A 21731-nucleotide genomic window follows, 5' to 3' on the forward strand; every position below is an offset into this window, starting at 1 on the left:
ATTACCTTATTTTCATTCTATTTCTTTTTTAGAGAATAAGTCTGATAGTTGTTTTATCAAATCCAGATAACTTTAAGGTCATTCCTCTGAGCTTCAGCGGGAACCTGGACCACTTCAACCCCAACATCCCAGACTGGAGAGAGGACATTGGCCATGTTGTCACCAACATACTTGCTAAGGTAACACACTTTCACAGAGTCACCCCCTGATGGTCATTGATAGGATGCAGATTTAAGGTAGTTTTTTTTTTTTTTTTTACAAATATATATATATATATATTGGGCAGCTTTAAGCTTTAACTGAACTATATCCATCTGACCTCAGGTCACAGGTGTCCCTCAGGAGTCCCTGGTTACGGTGGTGAAGCCGGGCCTCCCCACAACTGCAGACCTGTACATTCTCCCAATGGACAGCAAACCAGACAAGAAAAGCCAGTTTGTAGACAAGGTACAAAACCATAACCGGTAAATGACATTCACCAGATGTGATCTCATCTTCTACTTATGTTTTACTTATCAAAGGTATTTTCATATCTTCTCCTCCTCAGCATATCCAAAGCATCATGCAGGCCTTCAACGACAACAACGTCACCTTCATGGTGCGAGGCCTACAGGTGCTGGTGATGCTGGCTGACCCAAATGGAGGTAAAGTCAGCATACCACCCACCCAGTCTGCTTTTAAAACTAAAATTGTTGTTTGTTTGTTTGTTTTTTTTTAATTATAATTGCATGTTATTGATTTATTTTCAACGACTAGGTCAAATTGCTAATGACTCAACAGCTGCAGCAGCAGAGACCGGTGCGTTCATGAATCATACACCTGCAGCTTTCTGTTTGAAGAAACACAAGCCTCTTTGGTTTCTTTGCTGTTTCCTTTTCCTGGTACCCTAACAACTCAACCACTGATCCGGTGTCAGCCTGTCCTGATGGAAAGAAGCCTGAATATATTGACTGCAAGCATGAATGTATGGAATGAAGTTAGAGTACAGTATTTCCTTTAATAGAGGCCTTCATTCTAATAGAGAGTCTCTTTAATAGCCAGTTGCATCGGCAATTTGCACATACAAAAACCTCTCTCCAATAAGCGCCTCCTTTTTTCCTCCCTGGAAAAAAACAAACAAACAAACAAAAAAAAAAAGAAGTAGTGCCATTAATGGCCATGGACAGTAGCTACTTTTACTATAATATCTGGTGTAAAGAGAAAAATGGTAAATAAGGGCCTCCTTCTAATCTCTGAAGTTGAGAAAAGGAAAGACCTCGGCCACTATTAGAGGCAAAACGATGCTCAAACTTCGCTCCATATATTCAGACTTTAATTCAATGTATTCTATCTTTCATTCCAAATATTCATAATTCAAATTATATATAAATAATTTCCATTTAACTGAGTTGACTTTGATCGGTTTGCGCTCTTCTTTCTACTTCCATTCTATATTAGTTCCTGAAGAGTTTGTCTTGATTTCTTACATTTCAAAAATGGCTGGTCAGATAATGCTTTTTGGTTGTATAAAATGGTATATGTCTATGTGGGAATCCTCTAGGTTACCACAGAGCAGCTGAAGGTCCTGGTGTTTGGGCTTTAGGCATCATTTTCCTAATCAGCATCATCGCCACTGGCTCCTTCATCCTCTTCAAGTTTAAAAGGTGAGACACATTACAGAGCTGCTGCATGTCAGTCCTGACAGGCAGGTAAGACTGGGTCAAACATTGCAGTCTACAGCAACCATATCTAAGGATGTTTAAACACACAAACTCTCATAGGTTACATACAGTATGTCTTCTACATTTAATCAGGTATAACGTATTGGACACCTATAACACCATGTATGAAAATTGCTTATTGATTTATAGTTTGAGACATCTTTGGTAACTGCATTCGTTCTTTTCACAACAATAACCAGCACAATAACCAGAATCATGTCCCAAACACAAACATTCACCAAAAGTCACTTGAATTGAAATGTGCAGTGCAAAATTTCAGGCCCATCTTATGAGAACAACAAATCCCACAGTCCTTGGATGAGGACTGAGGATGCCTATCCCCCGCTCTTTTTTAGGAAGCTTCCAGGCAATCGCAATGTCTACGCCCAGATGCACAATGAGAAGGAGCAGGAGATGACCAGCCCTGTCAATCACAGCGAGGACACCCAACACATCATCCAAGGCGAGGAGTTCATTGACGATGACTTGGACTCGCAGACCCTAGGTAACGCAGGAGGTAGTCCCACCTTCTGTTCCCTTATAAGGACTACCACTAACCACTGCTACTAAAAACCAAGCCACTAACACCAGCAGCTAACACACACCAAGGTACTGGAGGACTTCCCCTTTTTCATCCTTCTCAGTGGTGCTTAAAGAGAATAGTAGCTTTGACATTCATTTTGAATTTTGGTCTTTAAATAAAAAGTTATTACAAACCATTTCACATTAATAATGTGTTGTACTGTTATTATATATACAGTATGTAGTTTTCAGGTCGTCTTATGTTAACGTTAAAGGTCCCATAGAATCGAAAGTGTGCGGTCCATGTGGTGTTTGATAACAGCTCAGGTCATGTTTCCAAATGAATTTTATGGATGAATCAAAGGGCCACAGAACATTGCTGACTGCCTGCATTTGGAAACTGAGCCTTAAAACCAGCCATCAGGACTTCTATTACTTTGTGATGTCATGACGTATTAGTCACCAACCCCTCCAGCATTATTGGACCCTGGCAGGATTTGTTTTCCCTGAGTGTTGACTGGAAATCTGCTTTATTTTAAGTTGATCAATCCAATTACTGATTTGTACATGCAGATTAGCTATAGCTGATTGTTTAATGGGTCTCAAATACATCATGATTTAATGATATGCATAAACTGACCAGTGACTCCAAAATGCAATGTGCAGTTAATTTCAATGGAAAAAAAGATGGGAAAGCCAAGATAAAACGATACCAGCTTTAGAGAATGATTTTATTTTTGACAATTAGCTACAACATAAGTGGAAGTGACCAACATAGAAAGACTATTGTTTGCATGGATTTATTTTCTTTTGCAATGAAGTTACCCTGTGGAGTTTTTGACTGCACTTTGGAAAAGTCACTTTGAGGACAGAACACCTTTTGTGGGGGCAAACAATTACTATCTTTTTTTTTTTTAATTAAATGGTACATTTTCAACCAACCATTTCATTCATTTGCCTCTGCCCTCTGTCTTCTTCCCTCTTGTCACCAGGCAACCATTCAGGTGTGGTCCTGAGCATCAACTCCAGAGACCTACACAGTTATCTAACCAGCTGATGGCTGCCATGGCCACGCTAACCAACTAGCCTGGCCTAGCCGAGCTGGCTAACGAGCACAGGGACTCCACTTTGCCTTCCTCCTTCTTGCTCCTCTCTTCCTTTACTTTTCCTTCTTCTCGGATACTTCACCTCTGCTCCTCAGCTTCCCTTCAGCTCCAGCTTTGATGAGATTTTTGTGGGGGCTTTATCTTTTTCCCTTGGAGGGGCTGAGGCTGATGGATGGATGCCTCCCTCATCTGTACTTTTTTTTTTTTTTTTACGTCGCTCCCACTCAGCTGCTACGGGATGGGGAGGCGCTCCACTTTACCTAATGTGTTTTACTTCTATGCGAACCACCCTCCCCCACCTCAAGACGCCACAACCCTCTTTGGCCTGCACTGACTCCTGGTGAGGATGGAGATTACACTAAGGACACTCATTTGTGTTTCGAGGAAAAAACAATTAATAAAATCTTTATGTACTATGTCTTGAACACTTGTAAACACTTAAAATCAGCAAGCATGACGCACCGCACTGGTTTACAGTAATTTTCACACTCAAAGAGGGTTGAACCAAGAGGCCACAGTTACCGAAAGTAGTTAGTTGTCAAAGACTGGTGGGCTAAGATGATTAAATTTAATGTTTACCCCCCCTCCCCCATTTTATTGTATTCGCTCTGTGCTTCCCATATTTACTCAACACACTCTCTTCAAAGGCAATAATAATCTTTCCCCGATGGAATGTAGAAAAAAGATAAACCCTTGATATTTTGCATATGAAGAGAGGGCGATGTTGCACTTTCTTCAAAATCCAGGTACGCGGGTACTGGAGAGTTCACTATACTGTATATTCACAAAGCTTTCATCAGCAAACACACATGGCAAAACCCATCTCTACACATCTTCTCACTCACACAAGTTGGGTGTGTGATGTTTGAGAATCAACGCCACCTCTGGTAGGAGCACATTGTCTGTCCCGTGGTGCCTCAAGCAGCAGGAGTTAATCTGCTCAGTGACATGACTTTATTTATTTCTAATAACAGTCCACCCCTTCTGCATCCTCCTTCCCACACACTGGGTCAGACTTCGTTCCCCTGGAGACAAAAGGTCGCTGTCATGGAGGGAAGGTGTAGTTGATATATTTTACTGTATCAGCCTATATTAGGCATAGTCCATGGTGGAATCATGTCTCCTTTAAAGGTTTGGTTTGTTGTATGTAAATGTGTAAATATGAACAGTCTCCACTTTGGACATGCTCCCTTTGACATGTGTGTGAGTGCTTTATCATAGCTACTGATATACACTGAGTTTTCACTGAGTTTAATTTGTTTCATGTTTCCTCTGCAACATTTCCTGCTAATTTTATGCTCTTCAATAACTGAAATAGTTTCATGCTCACAAGCTAAGTGACAACTATGTATATGGATATTTTTGATACACCTTTTTTCCCTAGTACGTAGAAACACTGGTGAGTGTCTGTTGCTTTGTTGGATTGCATTGGAAGCAGTGCTCTCAACATGTACTGAACAAGTCCGTAGACTCCAAGGCCTTTACACACGTCCACTTCTAACCTGAAGTCCACACATACTTCACCTTTCATTGGTTTGTCATGTATCTGATGCAGTGGATCACGTCCACTTGTTCTGATTTACACTTTAATTCACCTTTTGTACATATTCTGCTCATGTTCAACTTGTTCTTAATTTTCTAGTGGTGTATTGTTATTGTATTCATGTCCTCTTTAGGAAAGGGGAGATTGGGAATTATACTACAATATATTAGTAAGGGCGTTTCACAGATGATGGGACCGACTATGTAATTTTGACCACACAGGGTTTTTGTTTGATTTGTTTCCTCTTTCTGCAGTTTTTTTTATCTATTGATTCTATTGATTTGGGGATCAAAATAATTGTGTGTCCTTATCAGGAACGCAGCACACTCAACCTGCATCCTGGAATAAATCACTCCTAACTTGTACGTGTGTTGTTGTTTTTTTTTGATTGATTTTCATACTTTCAGGTGGCAACAAATGTAGCCACTTTTTTTTTCTTCAATTTGCCACATATTAGTGATCATCAAATTTATGTTACTCAGTAATGACTGTTACTGTAATAGAATAACTAAAACAACTTCAACATAAAGTTCCAAGTGTCTGTTTTTTTAGAGCTGATCAGTTTTGCTTCTTCTGAGCAGTAATAATGAAAAATCAGCTAGCCTTAATCAGCAAGCCTCAAAATATTCTGCTAATGTTATTGTGCATGTCTGACTTTCTGATTATTCTGTCAACGCAGCAATTTCAGACCAGCTTCTCCCCACTTTAGTTGAGAGGAGTATCCAAAAAAGGGACTGAGCAGCTTTTTCTTTCATTGAATTACACTTTAAAAATAAATGTGCTTAACAGCTGCATGCACCCATGCCTCATCTCATCACTAGTTCACTGGTAGAAAACATATAACTGTCTATATGAGAAAAAAAAAAAACACAATTAAGAACGACCTACCAGACTGAAATGTTAATTAGCTTTTTAACGTAACTCAGCAGAATTTAAAACAGGCCCAGAAATAAAGACAGAGAGATGTTTGTCAGGGGAGTTTATTCATTTATATACAAGGTTGTCTGTCACCAAGTTGGAGACTGTCAGAGATATACATATGTATATAAAATGTATAAGGTGCAAAAACAAACACTGATGCATGACTCTGTAAGCCCCCCCACCACAAAGCCAAGCTACTAAATGTGCAGTAGGTTCACATTTACTGATGTCAGACCTCCTGCTCAGTTTACATGCCTTGCTGATCTGACAGGGAATCATAAGGAACTAAATACTTGTAGATATAACTCCCCTGTCCTCATGCTAACATGCAGTCTGCAGACCAGTGGGGCATTCTTCTGAGAGCAGGAATGGGACAGAACATATATACAAGCAGTTGGAACTGTTTGTAGCTGATTTCCAAAGCATGCAAACGCTAATTCTGTCCATCTACATGGCTGCAAAGCAGTGGAATCTAAGTACTGATCAAAAAAGCACCATTAAAATGTGGCAAGTGATGTGTATGTGTTTGAATCAGTCTGAAAAATGGATGTCACAGTCTGGTTGATTTAGAAGAACAGCAATACAAGTTTTACAGCAACTGTCCCTGTTTTAGTCAGTGTATTGTTGATGGTTTTGGATGTGCCTTGCAGACATTGAGAGCGCACACGCGCACACACGCGCACACACATACAAGCACGTGTACTTCAATCTTTATAAGGATGCTCAGTGGATGATAATAAATAGTCTGCTTTCCAGCCGTTTACCCAAACTTCAATCATCACATTTAAATGACAAACCCAAACCAAAGTCTTAACTGTCAGGACCAGATTAATTGTCCTCACTTTCAGGCCTGAGGCTCAATGGATGTGTTGCATGTGCTGTGGAACATAATTGTTTTCATCTCAGTGTTAGCGGGTTCGTGTTGACCCACATTGACGTCACCCACTGGTTTGGGAGCTGCCCTTTGAAGCCTCTAATTCGTCATTTGAAACCAGAAATTATATTTGGAGGCAAAGGATCTGATCTGATCTACACAGCAGGTCACAGTTTTTGCTACAGTCGGTCAATCACAAGGTAGCCACGCCCCCTGACACTTCTTGTGCTTTGTGGCCTATTTTCCTCTAAATAGGTTCGTTGTAACTTGAAACTAGAGACAGAGCAAGAACTCATTGGGAAAACATTCACTGAGCTAATAAATCAAGAGAGAAATAGCACACTTTTCCCATAGACTTCAACACAATCTGACTTCTTTCCACAACCAGTGGAGCTGCCCCCCGATGGCTGTGAGACAGAATATATTAAGAAAGTATTAAGGCACTTAAACGTTGGCTTCACTTTACAAGCAGAGACGTGATTTGTGTGCCGTGTGTGTGGCAGATGCATAGCTGTGCCATGTCAGCTTGGGTGGAACAGCTGTTTGATAGGGATGAGCTCGAGATTTGGGATCTCACCTGTCTCTTTAATACATGGTGCTCATGTAACAGCAAAATAGACTAAAGTACCTATTGATGCCAATGAAGAAAAGAAGCATTCTGACAGTTGCATGTGAGACAGAAACCTTTCCTGTCAGTAATGGCTTGAAACTAAAGTGGAACATTTAGCTAAAACTGAACTCTGTAAAGAGACAGAGTTGCAGCAGCAGACATGCAACCAGTGTGTTTTCCCACAGCAGATCAGAAACAACAGCCACGACGCACATCCACTGTGACCCTGGCACAAAATCCAGGCTCCTCCTCACAAAGATGTACACACACACACACACACACACACACACACACACACACACACACACACATATATAAAAGCACACAGACAGTCAGACACAGCGCTACAGTAGAGCAGTGGTGCGATTACAGAAACAGGACTGTGGCTCTTAGATGAAGGACTGTCAGTCATGTTTGTTGAAGGTCTTTCCAAATCTAAGGGTGAGCCTGACCTGCTAATACACACAGAGTCAGGGTCCAGCTACAGACTCCACAGTGATAGAGATCCATAATCCTGCCGAAGGTTTATTCAGGCTGGTTAAAGTGGCACCAACACATGGTCAGCCAGGAATTTCTGATTATGATGACCAGGTAAGGGAAAACACTTAAGCTGGAAAATTCTTCTGATTTATGCATCGAGTCTACTGTTATTACTATAAACATATTAATGCGCAACCTGTATTAGCAGCAAATTGGCTATAATTCATTAACTGGTAGTCCAATCAGATATCTTATGTCTGTGTATGTTTGGGCAAAGAGCCCAAGCGAAAAGCTTTTCGAGCTTGACTCACAGGAGGCATCGCAAATACCAGAGACACGCCCCTCAAACTCAGCGACGAGATCCTCACTGAGGACATCTTGTTCAACTTCAGGAACATATCAACCAAGTTCAGGTCAAATCCATTAAAAAAAATGGTGGAATATTTAGTGTGTATTTGGCCTCGGGGCTTTAAACAGAATTCAACACAGGTTGAAGCAACTTTGCTAAACAAGAATGTTGCTGTCTGATCTAATTTCAAAAGACTGAGCTGTTTTATTCTGTTGGAGGCAAAAGGACTTTAACTGGGCATCCTGTATTTTATTTTATTTTGCTAATGATGCTTGATACATTACTGTCAGAAATGGTTTTCGTTTCATTCATCTCACCTTGGTGTCATGTTAGCCATTCTCTATTTAGGCAGCTTCTAACAAACATTGACATCTCAAATGTCACAGAAAGTCTGTATCAAAAGCTACAGCTGTTGTTGCTGTGAGCAATGATAATTGTATTTTAGTCCTTTGTTACCTTGTATAAACTTACACTGCTTTTAATGCCTTTTATGCTGTCTCCTCTATTATGGCATCTTAACTGTGATTTAATGAAAGATACGGTATTTGTTTGAACATGTGTCCAAACCATTCAGATCAACCTTCTGTTATTTTAGTGTGTTTTAAATAAAATAACTGCTTGTTGAAATAACCCTTACCCAAGAGCTGCATTGTTCCTCAGCTAGTGTGTGTTGTAATGAATTTTGTGCACTTTGTGTTCCAATGCTGACATCATGAAGAAACCATTAATTTACCAAATTCTACAAAAAGCCTTTAAATATATCAACATAAATAAACAAAGGGAAGCTAGTATTTCCTTTAAACATTTACAAATAAATACTTGGTCTTGACTTTGATTTTTTTTTTTTTTTTTTTTTTTTTAGACACAAACTACTGGATGATCTTGAGTGAAAAAAAAAGCTGTTTGCTTTAAAAAAAAAAAAAAAAAAAGAAGGCACAGTGGACAACACTTGACGCACAATCCTGTCCATGTAGCCTTTAAGAGTTAAAACCGGTTGCTATGTCTGTACACTGTGGTACTTACAGCGCACTAAAACCAGCCACGTGTTTTGGTTCATGTGAATATGATTGTGTTGTCCTCCGAGCTCTTTGTCGGTGTGAACAGCTATAAATAAATATATAGACAATTTCTTAAAAAGAACAAAAAAAGGTATTAAAAGTGAAATTGATGTGAGGGGTTGAGCGGTTTATGTGCCATTCTTCTGCTCCCATTCCTGCAAAACAAAGTGAAACAATTAGTTTGTGTCCTCCTCTCCATCTATTTGATTTTCAGGCTAAGAAATATCTAGTATTTTTCAACACCGGATTTGACATTTTTAATGAGCTGCAAGGGGCAATTGTAAAAAAATGTAAAGAAAACCCTAGCGCTTTGACCTTGGCCTTTCTGAGGACATGACCACGAACAGGTGAGGCCTTCTGACCACCCTGCTGTCGGCGGAGCAGCGAGGCACTGTTGACTGGCAGTGAGCAGGACTCTGTGTCACTGGTGTCGCAGCTGGAGAAGGGAGAAGACTCCTGTGTCCGTCTCAACATTGACGGCGACTGCACACACACATACACAAAAGGAAATAATGAGAACAAATTAAGAAGCAAGATTTGGATTTTGAGCTGCTGTTGAAATATCTAATGAGCCACAAATGAAGCACGATCAGGAGTTCTGACCTGGAGGGCAGAGCAGCCAGATTTTGGTTCAATGGTCAGGCCCAGGGTGACCCCTCCACTCAGGGCCTTCTTCAGGCTCTCCTTCACCTCTGTCAGCTCGAGCTCCAGATTTACTCTCTCCTGCTCCTTCTGCCGGCAGTCCTCCTCCACCTTCTTCAATCGCTCTGACAGGGAGCCGTGAGAGCGTTTGCCTACAGACAAAGAGCAGGGAATTTATCTTCAGAAATCTGCTCAATGACTCGCATATATCTAAATTGAAGACTCTTTCTTTTACCTGTTGCAGCCTCCACAGCAGTGCGCAGGTCTGTCCTTTCCTTTTTCAGCTGGGTCAAGTGGTTCCTGATTTCCTGCTTCTTCTTCATCAGTTCTTCCTCCTTGGCCTGCAGACGTTTAGCATCTGCCTCCACACGGTTCTTCCCATACTTGCACTGCTCTACATCTGCATAACAAAAATGGCAATTGGCAAAAAAAAAAAAAAAAAAAAAAAAAAAAAGTAAAATCAATGTTGTTTATGAGATAATCATAAACCTAAATTGATTGATAATCCAAATCAATAGCAAATTATTTAACCAGTATGTCTGAGCCCAAAAGGATAACCAATTCATTTGAAATATGTCCATGAAGGCGTCCTTCTGTAGATATCCGTCCATGAGAGAAAGATGGAAAAACATGCATAAATAGATACATAGGGAACCTAAGGAAACAATTTCATCACATCAAGACTAGGTTGAAAATCTGAGGATATGGCTGGGCCATGTATGGACAGTAGGCAAAATTTAGGCTGTGCTTAAAACTATTGTAGAATAGCTTTAAAAAATATTTGCATGATTATGGATTATTTCCCATTAGGAAACCGTAGAGGCATGAACTGCACAGACACTTAAACTGAACCCACAAAAGTACACCATGCCTTCCCTTACTGGAAAATACACTGAGGAAAACGATCCAACATAGTGTGTATTTTTGTATTCCTGTGATTTTTGCTTCAATCAAACCACCGCTGACGTTTTCAAATTCTATACCCTCATTTGACATTGGAAATATGAGAATTGTGTGGCATAATCCAAATCCAACATGACACATATTTGGTATTTCCATTCCGACATTTGGAGGAAAGACAAACTACATAGTCGGTTACAACTGTGCTAATTCACTCATTGGACAAAAAAGTACTATTCTGCACCACAAGGATTAACACAACCATGAGATGGGCCCTGCTCCTATTGCATCTGTTTGAGTGCTACCCCAATCCTGGCAGGAGGCTCGAGTCTGGCCCACATACGTCAAACGTCGTCTCTAGGGGAGGATAGGTTTGGGTTTTAAATTTATTTACTCCCCCCTACTTAAACCAGCTGTACTTTGGACAGCCTGCATTTTCCAAATTGCTGTGGAGTGGAGCTTTGATAGAAAGCAATCAGTGGTGGCAAAGCTGGGACCTGGGAGCCAGACACACTGTCTGCTGCTCAGCACAACAACTGAAAAAGGTTTGCTACTGTGAGACAGTCTTAGGTTATTACAGAAAAGCCTGCTGCTTGTCCTAGTTTATACTGATGGACGCTGATATCAGTACTGTAGTACCATCATTTGGAGTTGCATCTATTCTTTTTTTTCTTACTTACTGGAGTTGTTGCGTTTCAGGGAAGCTGTTCCATTTGTCCCATTGACGCCATTCTTTTTGGACTGGTTCTTTTGCTCTGCTTTTTGTTTTGATGACATCCCATTGATGACAGTGCCCTTCTTTCCCTTCAGCTGCTTCGAATTCAACAAGAAGAAGGGACACTTCATATTAACTTTTCAACAAATCAGATAAATTATTGTTGCATATAAACAACATACATTACATACTCTAATAATGCCAAAAATTGGATAGACAATTTAGCCATATTTGTGCACCCATGAAATAAATCTTTTGCCATTTCCTGTCTGTTACTGTTCCTCTCATAATAAAACCAATAGAAATAAAAAGGCAAAAAGATGACATATCTATATAAAATAAAGTGAAACTTAAAGAGACAATATATGAATAGATTAGCTTCTTTAGATTTAAAATGTAATAGTAATTATATTGCATTAACTCCAAGTAACCTTGGATGTAGTCGAACCAGATGTCAAGGTGGCCATTCAAATCACTGGATTTGACAACAATTTCACAGAGATTGAAACGTAGGTCAGTCAGTCAGAGTTGAAGAAGCTTCGAAAGTATGATTTTTAACAGCTGCTTGGTCTCTATCCCGTCTCTTATGCACCCACTTTCATCTCACTCCCACATTATTCTCCTCTTAGCAACCAAGCCATCTAGGCAAATCTCAATTCTGTCAGAGGTTTCCTAACCACTGCTGCAAAAAGCTTACTCGTGGTGGGAACTGTTGGGTTTGACAACTGTCAACTGTCATAGCAGATCAGAGCCACCCCTCACTCCTTCTCAGATCCAGCTTTTCCAAATATAATAAAATCTGGATATGGCCAAAATACAAATTGGAGGCTTCAAAACAGCTGTTCACAAACTAGACTACACATGACATTATATGTGAGTGATGTGCAGTTTTTTAAGCTTTTTAGGTGAATTGCAGATTTTCGAGACCTTCATCATATCACAATTTCTTTCATGTTGAAAATAAAACAAAGACATTCATATTTAAGTAGTAAAATAAATACTGTCTCTAGAATAATAGCGGAAACTACACACGGAACAGCCTTTTTCTGGCTTAACAGAGTTCAGTTGTTAATCCTACAGCTATTCAGACCAGCTGAGGAAATACAATTTGCATTGTTAAAAGACATCTTTTGTTTGACTTATAATTTTGGAGAAGGGTTAGCATCGAATACCTGAAGAAAACAAACACACATGCAAAATTTTACTATTTTAAATCTGCATTCAATCATTTTTTGGCATATTTGCAATAGTAGAACAAATAAATAGAAAGTTGCTACGGTGGACACCCATGTAAATAATGTCCTGTACACACAGCTACATTAGCTTCTGGAGTGATTTAGAGAAGTTTATTTCCACTGAAAAGGTAAGCTTTCAACTTTTTTTAACAATTTTTTTTTAGGTTAAATCAAAAAGAAACAAGAAACCGATTTTGTTAATTATTGAGAGTTGAGAATACACTGTGAATATCCTACAGTCCAATAGAAAAAGGTTACAGAGTTAAAGAGTAAAGAAGCAGTTTGTTAGTCACCTGAGTGGTGTCTTTAGTTTTAGTATCAGCAGAGAGGAATTTAGAAGAGATTTTAGAAACAGGGGTTTTGTAGTTGCTCCTAGAGGTGGAGGAAAAGGAAACAGAAGAAGGCTTGGGGCAGTTGCGAGCTGTGGCCAGCTTTGCTGATGGCATGTTCTCATAGAGTTCAGCATTCTCATAAGGCCACTCGTCTTTCAGTTGACCACCTCCCGTGGGACTGGAGTACAGAGCCTGCAGGTCCTTGTGTTAGACCAAGAAAGCATGCAAGTGAGGCGAAAAGAGAAGGAAAGCAACAAACAACAGGAAAGAAACACTACACAGCTTAGACACATATATAGATTAAAGATGTACTTGATTTCCATGGCCATACACAGTGGGATCCAAATGTTTGACCCCATTGCAGATTGATTTACTGAGTGCTCAACACTACTATTCCCGCTACTACAACTAATGCAGTATTATACTCCAGGTCCTGTAACTTAAGTTTGTTGAGGCAGTTCAGCATTACTGAATATACCATGACATATAAAGCTATAGGTTTTACAGCTTTCAACAAGAACTGAAGTTATTACTCTCTGTAGGTCACATACTCTAGAAAAATAAAGTGAAAGGAAAGAAAGGGAGTGATCACTTTAAAAACATCAGTTGGTGGTGAAGTTTCTGGAACTTTCACATTCCTTTAAATAAAAATTTTTTAAGTGCGGTCTGTGGACAACCAATGGTTGCACAAGTGACTAAATTAGTTAAAATATCATGTTAAATACTGCATTTGTGTCAAGTATGATAGCACATTAAAAGCGTGACTACCTATCCTGCAGAGGCATAGACCGTGCATCCCACAAGAATGAGTAGACAGCTGAATGAATCAGTTAAACCTCTTATTATATTCAGACCCTGGTTTGATTCCCAGTTTCTTTGGTGGACTGCGTTGCTTTTCTAGTCCTGCATTCTCTGCTTAATCACTGATCTATCCAACAAGGAAAAAAAAATTCACAGTATGTTTTGATGCATTTTTTACCAAAACAATAGTGAATAATAAGCCCTTGTGCTTTTTTGGATTTTTGGGAGTTCTGTGAGTTTAATTTTAATAGCCTTGAACTGAAACATTTGAAAACTACTGCTTTAAATTCTGCGAAAAAAAGCTTAATTTAAAACACACTGCACAACCTTGATCTACTGATGATGCTCGGGATATAATTAAAGCTTTAAAAAAGTGGCTAAATACACCTCATTCATTAAGTCTGGTTAGTAAAAAGCAGTTAGCAACCAAGTCAAAATGGAATTCAACAAAAAACTAAAAACTGTTTGTTAAACTCCTTTAGCTCAGTCTTTGTACATCCATCCCCACTTAACAGGCATGTTCTTACTGTTCCATTTATGGGCACATCGTCGTAGTGAAGTGCCATTCCAGTGGGACAGGCATAGCCGTTGACTGGGTTGTCCAGGTATGGGTTAGGGGAGACAGCACGCTTACTGGTGAAACTGTGAGAAAAACACACAAACACCCATGAAATAAGAATCAACAGGATCTTAATCACCTGCTGGTGGAGCAGGGAGGGCACACTGGTGCCACAGTGGGCCACTTTACAGCTCTCTTAGTGTAGAGCTCCAGTGTTTTACTCAACTCAAGCACTGAGACTTTCATTTGATTTCAGAATTGAAGTTGACTTTCTTATGCTATGATGTTTTCTGGAGTGGCTCGCTCTCCGTTTCCTGTTGCAGTTCTGTGTTTTGATACAAAATATTAATTTTCCTTTCACTGAATCTGCTTACTAATTATTTCTTCAACTTCAACCGGAAATAAAACAACATTGCATTGATAATGTTGTTATGTCACAAAGGACATAAGGCCTGACTGTCGGTAAGCAAATTAGAACATAAAAAACTATAATGGAAGTGTGTTGAATTTGGTGGCCTCTAGTGGTGAGGTTGTAGATTGCAAACAACAAAATATTTCTCACCCCTCTTTACAAGCATGCAGGAGAACATTAGGTGTGTGTGTATTAATGTGTTGTCAAAGATTTTCATTACTGATCAAGAACACATTTGTTCTGATGTAAATGTAGAAAGTTCTGAACACTTAGCAATAGCAGAACTGTCCAATTATTTTCCTTACATTTTTGATTTGGTTGGCAGCAAGCTTATCTATAATCAGCCTGGTTATACACTAGTGGACACAGTTGAATGAATTCTGTTTTTGATAAACTAAACCGTGCTTAAAAAAAAATACTTCTTTTAGTTAAATGCTTCATGGCTTGATCTGACCATCTTACAGTCTGAAAGAAACGATAAACATAAGTAAATAAAAAAATAAAAAAAACACACAAAATGAGAGTCCCTCACCAGAAAGATTGCTTGGCCAGCTGGATGACGTTGGCAGTGGTCTCGACATCAATGTAGTCATAGTGAAGGGTCGCTGGGTCCGTGGTGTAGCCAGTCTCAGCCAATAAAACACCCAACCAGCGACCCATTGCCTCAGATGAGGAGGCCTATAGGACAAGGATTAAAAGAATGTACAGCAATATGAAACCATTTTCAAGCAATAACTTTAATTATTTTTAAAAAGTGCAAATTAATTTTAATTTGTGGCTCCTCTGAATTATTGTATGAAAAGGCTACATCTTGCATTTCATAATCCAAAAGTTCACTTATGATCTGGTTTTACAGGGGAAATGGAAGAAAATGTATGTAATATGTGTGATGACAACATGAGTGGAAAGATTCAAAACAAATGGTAAATGGAGGTTGCTTGTACACATGCTTTAGAATCAAGAGATTAAGAGGAGTAAGACAGAAAACATGACAAGAAGGGTTTGCTAGTAGTAGTTTAACTGCACTTTAATATAGTTTCGGACACTGGGATACATGTTTCCTCTTAACATTGAACACTCTCTGCATTCCTGATGAAAATCTTACCTCCAGTACAGCCACCTCTTGGCTGTTGCGAAGCAGACGGAAGGCAAAGGGGTGTTTGTGGTCAAGGCCGGGGCTCACCTCACAGCCCCGAAGAGGCAGAGAGGCAATGTGACTCTTCAGGTCATCCCGGTCTTTATGAAGGAGCAGTTGGTTGTCTTTCAGGCGACACCAGCGCTCCCGCCAGCGGTTATTGGATAGCACATTCAAGTAACCTGTCAATGAAAGCATAAACAGTCACCAAAAAAACTGACTGACTTTCAAACTGTTATCATTATATTAGTGATTCAACAATCAGCTGCTGATAATTACCATTTATTTTTCATTAAATATGCCTTCAATCATCTGATTGGAATTATGTTGCGTTAATACATAACTTAGAATTCAAATGTGTTGTTCTTGTAGATTCTTATTTCATGCGTATCTGACAAGATTCATCAGCTATCATTTATTTTTGCAAACCATAGCAGTGAAGCACACTGCAGCACAGACTGCAAGGTTCAAGGTAATTATTACAAAAATAGCCTTTGAAGTAAACTGTATGATGTAGAGCTGATTCTGTTTTTTCATGATGACAATGAATATAATCCAGCTCACTATTAACTTTGACGTCTTTCTTACCACATGTGGGTACGTCTTCTTCTGCTGACGAGGTCTGCTCATCTGTGGATGGCTTCTTCTTACCAAGCCCGATGATCTTTGTGATCTTCTTCCCAGCACCTTTCCCCACTGTCCCTGTCTTGTGGTCCGACTTTGAGCTCTTTTTCCCTTTTCCTGTGCCAGAAAGAAACAGAACTCAAATTCAATTCAGGCTTAAATGAAGGGAAAATGTGTTCCCTTTTAGAGGGACCTTGAAAAAAGTCTAGTTTCGACAGTAAATGACTAAGAGCAAGAACTTTGTTTAATCAGTCCGTTGTCAATTCAGAAGCTTTCAGTCAGGAAATTACGACTGGCTCCAATCCCAGTATCTTCATTGCTCTGACTGGACCAATTTCAGCTGGCCTACATTGATAGATATTGAGGGCTGCACTATTAATCAATAATGAAAGGGCAATATGGCCAAGTGCTGGAATTTGTTTTGTTAGCAGTGTTTGCTCCATTGGTGTTGCGGTGCTACAGAGGTACCCTGGCCTAAATACCATAACCTCCAGAGATAAAAGGGCAATGTTTGTTTGATACAAAACAACAAAAAACATAATTTTTGAAAATTAAATTGAAAACATTTTGAAAAAAAATAAAAAATAAAAAATAAAAAATCAACATTCCATCTGCAATGGCTATTGCAGATGGAATGTTGATTTATTGCTCTTCTATTCCCCTATCCTAAAGAGAGGGATTGTGGTTCTGCTAGAAGAAGAGCATATGTCCATTTGTTTAAATGAGAAAATACCACTTCTGCTTTGCTAACTTGTTTAGACTTTGTGGTTTGTAGGGTACTTTGAATTAAAGGAAAGAAAGAAAATGAATAAACCTATAATGAAGGAGGAAGTAGGAAATAAAATATGTGAAAAAGTCACAAAAACTGCACAATACAAACACTGAAGAGACAGTGGAGAAACACTGGGGGAGGAAAATATAAAGCATTCCCCTTCAGTAATGTCATCATGCCGAGATGGCTAGCACTGAGCGTCTGGAACAATTCAAGACACACACATGCACATGTAATAAAACACTGCTTATAATCACCACAGTTGGCTTTCACACAGATATTGTCTAAGCCGAGCTGAAGAAAACAATGGTCACCAAAACTGATACATTAATGACAGAAACTGTTTGCGTTGCATTCTTTTTGGCGGTCAAGAGCTACTGTTTTCCTCACAGATATGATGTGACAACAACCATGGCGACTGCCTTAATTAAATAGGAATCTGTCTATGCTTGGCTTCAGTCAAGCGGTTTCTCTTGTAATACAAAAAGTATACAAACACGTGCCACATGCAATGCAGGTCTGAGGTGGAAAGCAGACAAACAGATGTAAAAACAATTCTTAAAAAGAAGGAACCCTTATTATGTTCCCTTCAGGGGAAAAATCTGATCAGGTGAATTTGATTCCAGTAAATCAGCTCTTTTTGTTACCAGCCGTGGAAAGAATGTGGTCAGTTAAGCCAAAAAAGAGAATTCCAGGACTGAGCGATGGGTGAAGTAAAATCAAGACCTCTGGGAAAGTTAATGACATGATGCAAGTGACATTAGTGTTGTCATCCTATTAACAGCTGCCCAGCTAAGATATGATGAGCAAGGATAAGTAGCTGAGCATCTGATACCCTTTTTCCAGAAAAACTTGTGTGTATGCCCAGGATTTTCATTAATTTAATTTCATTTTCAATCATTTATCCGTCAGAAATGCAGCGGGTGCAGGCATGGCCGACATATGTAGACATACAGAGATACATTCAAACTCACACTATGGGCACTTTAGAGTCGCCATTCAATGTAGACATGCAGTCTTAAGACATGCATGTCTAAGTGCAAAGAATTGGAGTACCCGGAGGAAACATACAGAACCAGGGAAGGCATGCAAACTTACTGTGGAACGACAGTGCTTGCTACTATTACCACTGTGCCGCCTACCCAGGGTTTTAAACTTTCTAAGAAAAGCTAATTGATGCTTGTTCGACCACCAGGCAAGTTAACCTTCATGTTCAGATGCTGGAAACACAATTGCATGGAATGAAGTCGACACAGAAAGATACACACACACACACACACACAAAGATTGTAGGAAAAAAAAAAAAGGTGTTGACTGGTACACAAATTGATAAACTTTTTCCAGCTCTCCCCCTGGTTGTTGTTCTGCTACAAGTTTCAGCATTTGTAAACCTGTGTTTTTGTGTTTTTGTAACTCTTTTTCTGAGTGTAGCTTTGGGGATTTTGGTGTAATATAACGGGTATTGCCTGTTTTCAAGTAGATGAAAACAGGCAAGCATCCGTAAACATGTCTTCAAATAAGGCCCAAAACAGCATCAGCTATAAATGCTGTCTTCTTACTTAAAGGAGCTTTTGATTTTGTTTCCTCACCTTACTGCATGTACATTGTGAAGGTCAGAAGGTCAACCACCTTGCACATCTGAGATACCAAGGACCAGAAAGGTGAATTTATGCTCACATGCATGGTGACAAGGCAATTTGATCACTGGGCGATTTTCGCCAGGTGGACATTACAGTGGTGTGACTGTGCGTATTGTTTTTTTTTTTATTATTTTTTTTTTTATTTTAGAAAGTGCCACGATCTAATGTATCCCACCACTTGGAGGATCTCAAAAATTATGAATAATAATAATAATAATAATAATAAAAAAAACCTGTTCATCAATCCCATTTGCTGTTGAAAAAGTGAAATGAAAGTAAAGACTGATTTGTTTTTGGTGAACATGTTGCATGGTGACGCTCATACGAGCCTGTGTTCACCCACGGTGTTAACTCGAAAAAATTGATGTTACAAAAAACATCCTGCCATAACAATGAGGTTTTATGGTTTAGACATATTTATTTCTCGCTAGATTTTGAAGGAAATATCAGCAAAAAACTAAAGTCGTTAGATATAACCATAAGTCCTGTGTCGAGTCAACATTGTCCACCATGTTGAACTCTTTTCTGAAGCTGCACGATCTCCACACCTTCTTCACTCAGATTACTATTCTTAAAAACAATCTCATGGTTTTGTCGCCCAAGATTTGCATAAAATAGAAAGCTTTTTCTCAATTTTTTCCATTTTCTCCCCACCCACCAGGCGATATGTGGCCCACTCGCTTCCACTTGTCGCTCGTCGCCATGCCTGTATTTTTTTCGCTCATGTGACCAATGGGTGACTGTGCAGCATTTTATATGGCTACATTAACCTCATACAGGAGGTCAGTGCAGGTTTTTATTCCTCAACTCCCCATAGTTTCACAGCAATGACACATAAACTTAACTTACTCAACCACAGCTCTGAATCATAGCTGTGTGCTGACTCCATAAAAACCAAACTTGCTTAGAGATTTTAAATTAACTGCTGGTGGGAAATCTGTTTTAAACTAAATGCTGGAGAAAAGAAAAACCTTTTACATTTTAGTTGATAATCCAAATAAATGGGCTGATGATTAAAATGAAATGTCTCTCCCTGAGGATTTTTGCCTGCTGAGTAAACACATGGTAAATAATCAGAGACTATTTCACCCATATTTCTTTGTTACGGTGACTGGTCTGTTCCGCGCTTGTACAGATAGTGCTCTGAATTTTGAGACAGATTAAAGAAAGGCAGTTATAATGTCTCTTTTCAACTGTATCCAAGAAACAACAGTATTGATAATGTACCCCTAATTTAATGTAACTTGCTTTAGCAATACAACACTGGTCCTTCATGAGAGCAGTGTTGATGGGGATTTCAATCTCTAAAAGCTAACCATTCACAGATGTTGAAACATCACAAAAAGCTGATTAAACAATCCTGAGGGGGAGCGGGAAAAGGGAGAGAAGAACCGCGAAAACATCAAAGAAGGGCAGAGCAATTAAATTTAATTTTATCAATTTGTAATTAGAGAAAAATTGTAAGCGATATTGTTCTTCCAGAAATAAATCGACAGAGAAAAAATAAATTTTTAAGAGTTGTATGTCAGTATTTTTACTATCAATTAAGTATACTTTTAATAGCAACAGTGAGAATGAAACAGGAACATTGAGAGACAAACACTATGATGAAGCCAACAAAGAAATTCAGCCATGGATTTATCGATGGCTAACCCTAACCCTAACCCTAACCCTGTTATAAATACTGTACATGAAATATATTTTTTATTTTATCAATGCTTAACATGACATTGGTTCACTGTAATAGAAGATAATAGCTCATAAAAGCAGAAAAAAAAATTATTCTTAATATTACTGCTCATTCTTTTGAACAGAAATTATTAAAATAAGCTCCAACGCCTCTAATGTTCTAAATATCTTATTGTCCACATCTTGCTGTCTATAGTGACTATTCTGTCACTAGAATAAACTCAGACCAACTTTTCACAGAATACAAAAATAAAGGATTGAGCCCATTTAATTTTGGTAAATCAGTCAATAGGAATGAGGCAATGTGGTGGTTATTGTTCATTTTAACTACCTAGTTCATCTTCTGTTTATTCCAAATGAACCAGAAAAGGAAAGTTTCTCATTAAGTGAATGAATCACTTCTGTTAGAACCCAATGTTTATTTCCACAAAAAAAAAAAAAAAAAAAAAACATTTCTGTGGAGCCTCACCTTGTTCTTTGTAGTCACTGTGTCCGTTCTCGTGAGTTGCCTCACCGTCGGAGCTTGGCCTGTCACATGATGCTTTCTGCGAGCAGGAAGATCATGCAAAAGAAAAAGATGCACAAGAAGGTACAAATTCTTTAAAACTGTACTTTTTTTGAAAAACAATCAAACAAACAAACAAAAAATAGATAAATAAAACAAACAAAGAAGAACAACCCCCCACCCTCCACATACACACACACACAAACCCAGCTGTCTAATCATATTGCTACATTGTAAATGAGCATCTGCATCAAGTTTCAGATGAATAATTAGGCCAGGCGTGTGTTTGATGTGCCAAGTTGGGAACAGTTTGTCATTAAAGAGCTTCTGATGTAGCTCATTTTCCACCGCTAAATGCACATGCATACAGGCAAACACACATAAGTACTGGGTACAGTATTCTTCCAGTGTTAAGTTCTATTTTACTTTCTTCGGTTGGGCCATTTATAGGGATGAGGACTGAAACCCAGTATTAAACAGGCCCTGGGGCAAAATTTTTTAAGAGTGCATTCTCGATAAGGTCTGATGGCAGCAGTTTTGTACATGCAGGAGCACTTTTCAGCACACATGCATACACACAAGTACACTATAACACACACACACACAC

The 21731-nt window shown here is 39.0% G+C and overlaps 2 protein-coding genes across 5 annotated transcripts in view; one reads left to right on the top strand and one right to left on the bottom strand.

Moving 5' to 3' along the window:
• The window catches only part of sorcs2 (sortilin-related VPS10 domain containing receptor 2), a 292041-nt gene extending 286805 nt beyond the window's left edge, over positions 1-5236 (top strand). The window contains exons 22-28 of one of the 4 annotated variants that reach the window (XM_029526352.1): positions 67-179; positions 325-447; positions 548-644; positions 757-798; positions 1541-1643; positions 2012-2205; positions 3215-5236. In XM_029526352.1, coding sequence (XP_029382212.1) covers positions 67-179; positions 325-447; positions 548-644; positions 757-798; positions 1541-1643; positions 2012-2205; positions 3215-3279 — 737 coding nt within the window. In that variant the 3' untranslated portion in view covers positions 3280-5236. Of the gene's footprint in view, positions 1-66; positions 180-324; positions 448-547; positions 645-756; positions 799-1540; positions 1644-2011; positions 2218-3214 lie in introns of all 4 variants that reach the window. The other 3 variants (XM_029526354.1, XM_029526353.1, XM_029526355.1) reach the window with 3 other exon arrangements.
• Positions 5237-9007: 3771 nt separating this feature from the next.
• afap1 (actin filament associated protein 1) overlaps positions 9008-21731 on the bottom strand; it is a 54476-nt gene continuing 41752 nt past the window's right edge. Inside the window, exons 8-17 of the mRNA XM_029526666.1 lie at positions 21089-21164; positions 16483-16635; positions 15865-16076; positions 15292-15437; positions 14316-14430; positions 11386-11515; positions 10041-10205; positions 9767-9957; positions 9479-9646; positions 9008-9318 (exon numbers count right to left, since the gene is read on the bottom strand). Coding sequence (XP_029382526.1) covers positions 9292-9318; positions 9479-9646; positions 9767-9957; positions 10041-10205; positions 11386-11515; positions 14316-14430; positions 15292-15437; positions 15865-16076; positions 16483-16635; positions 21089-21164 — 1383 coding nt within the window. The 3' untranslated portion in view covers positions 9008-9291. The remainder of the gene's footprint in view (positions 9319-9478; positions 9647-9766; positions 9958-10040; positions 10206-11385; positions 11516-14315; positions 14431-15291; positions 15438-15864; positions 16077-16482; positions 16636-21088; positions 21165-21731) is intronic.

The sequence above is a fragment of the Echeneis naucrates genome, chromosome 18, assembly GCF_900963305.1.
Source record: "Echeneis naucrates chromosome 18, fEcheNa1.1, whole genome shotgun sequence".
NCBI classification, from domain to species: Eukaryota; Metazoa; Chordata; class Actinopteri; order Carangiformes; family Echeneidae; genus Echeneis; species Echeneis naucrates.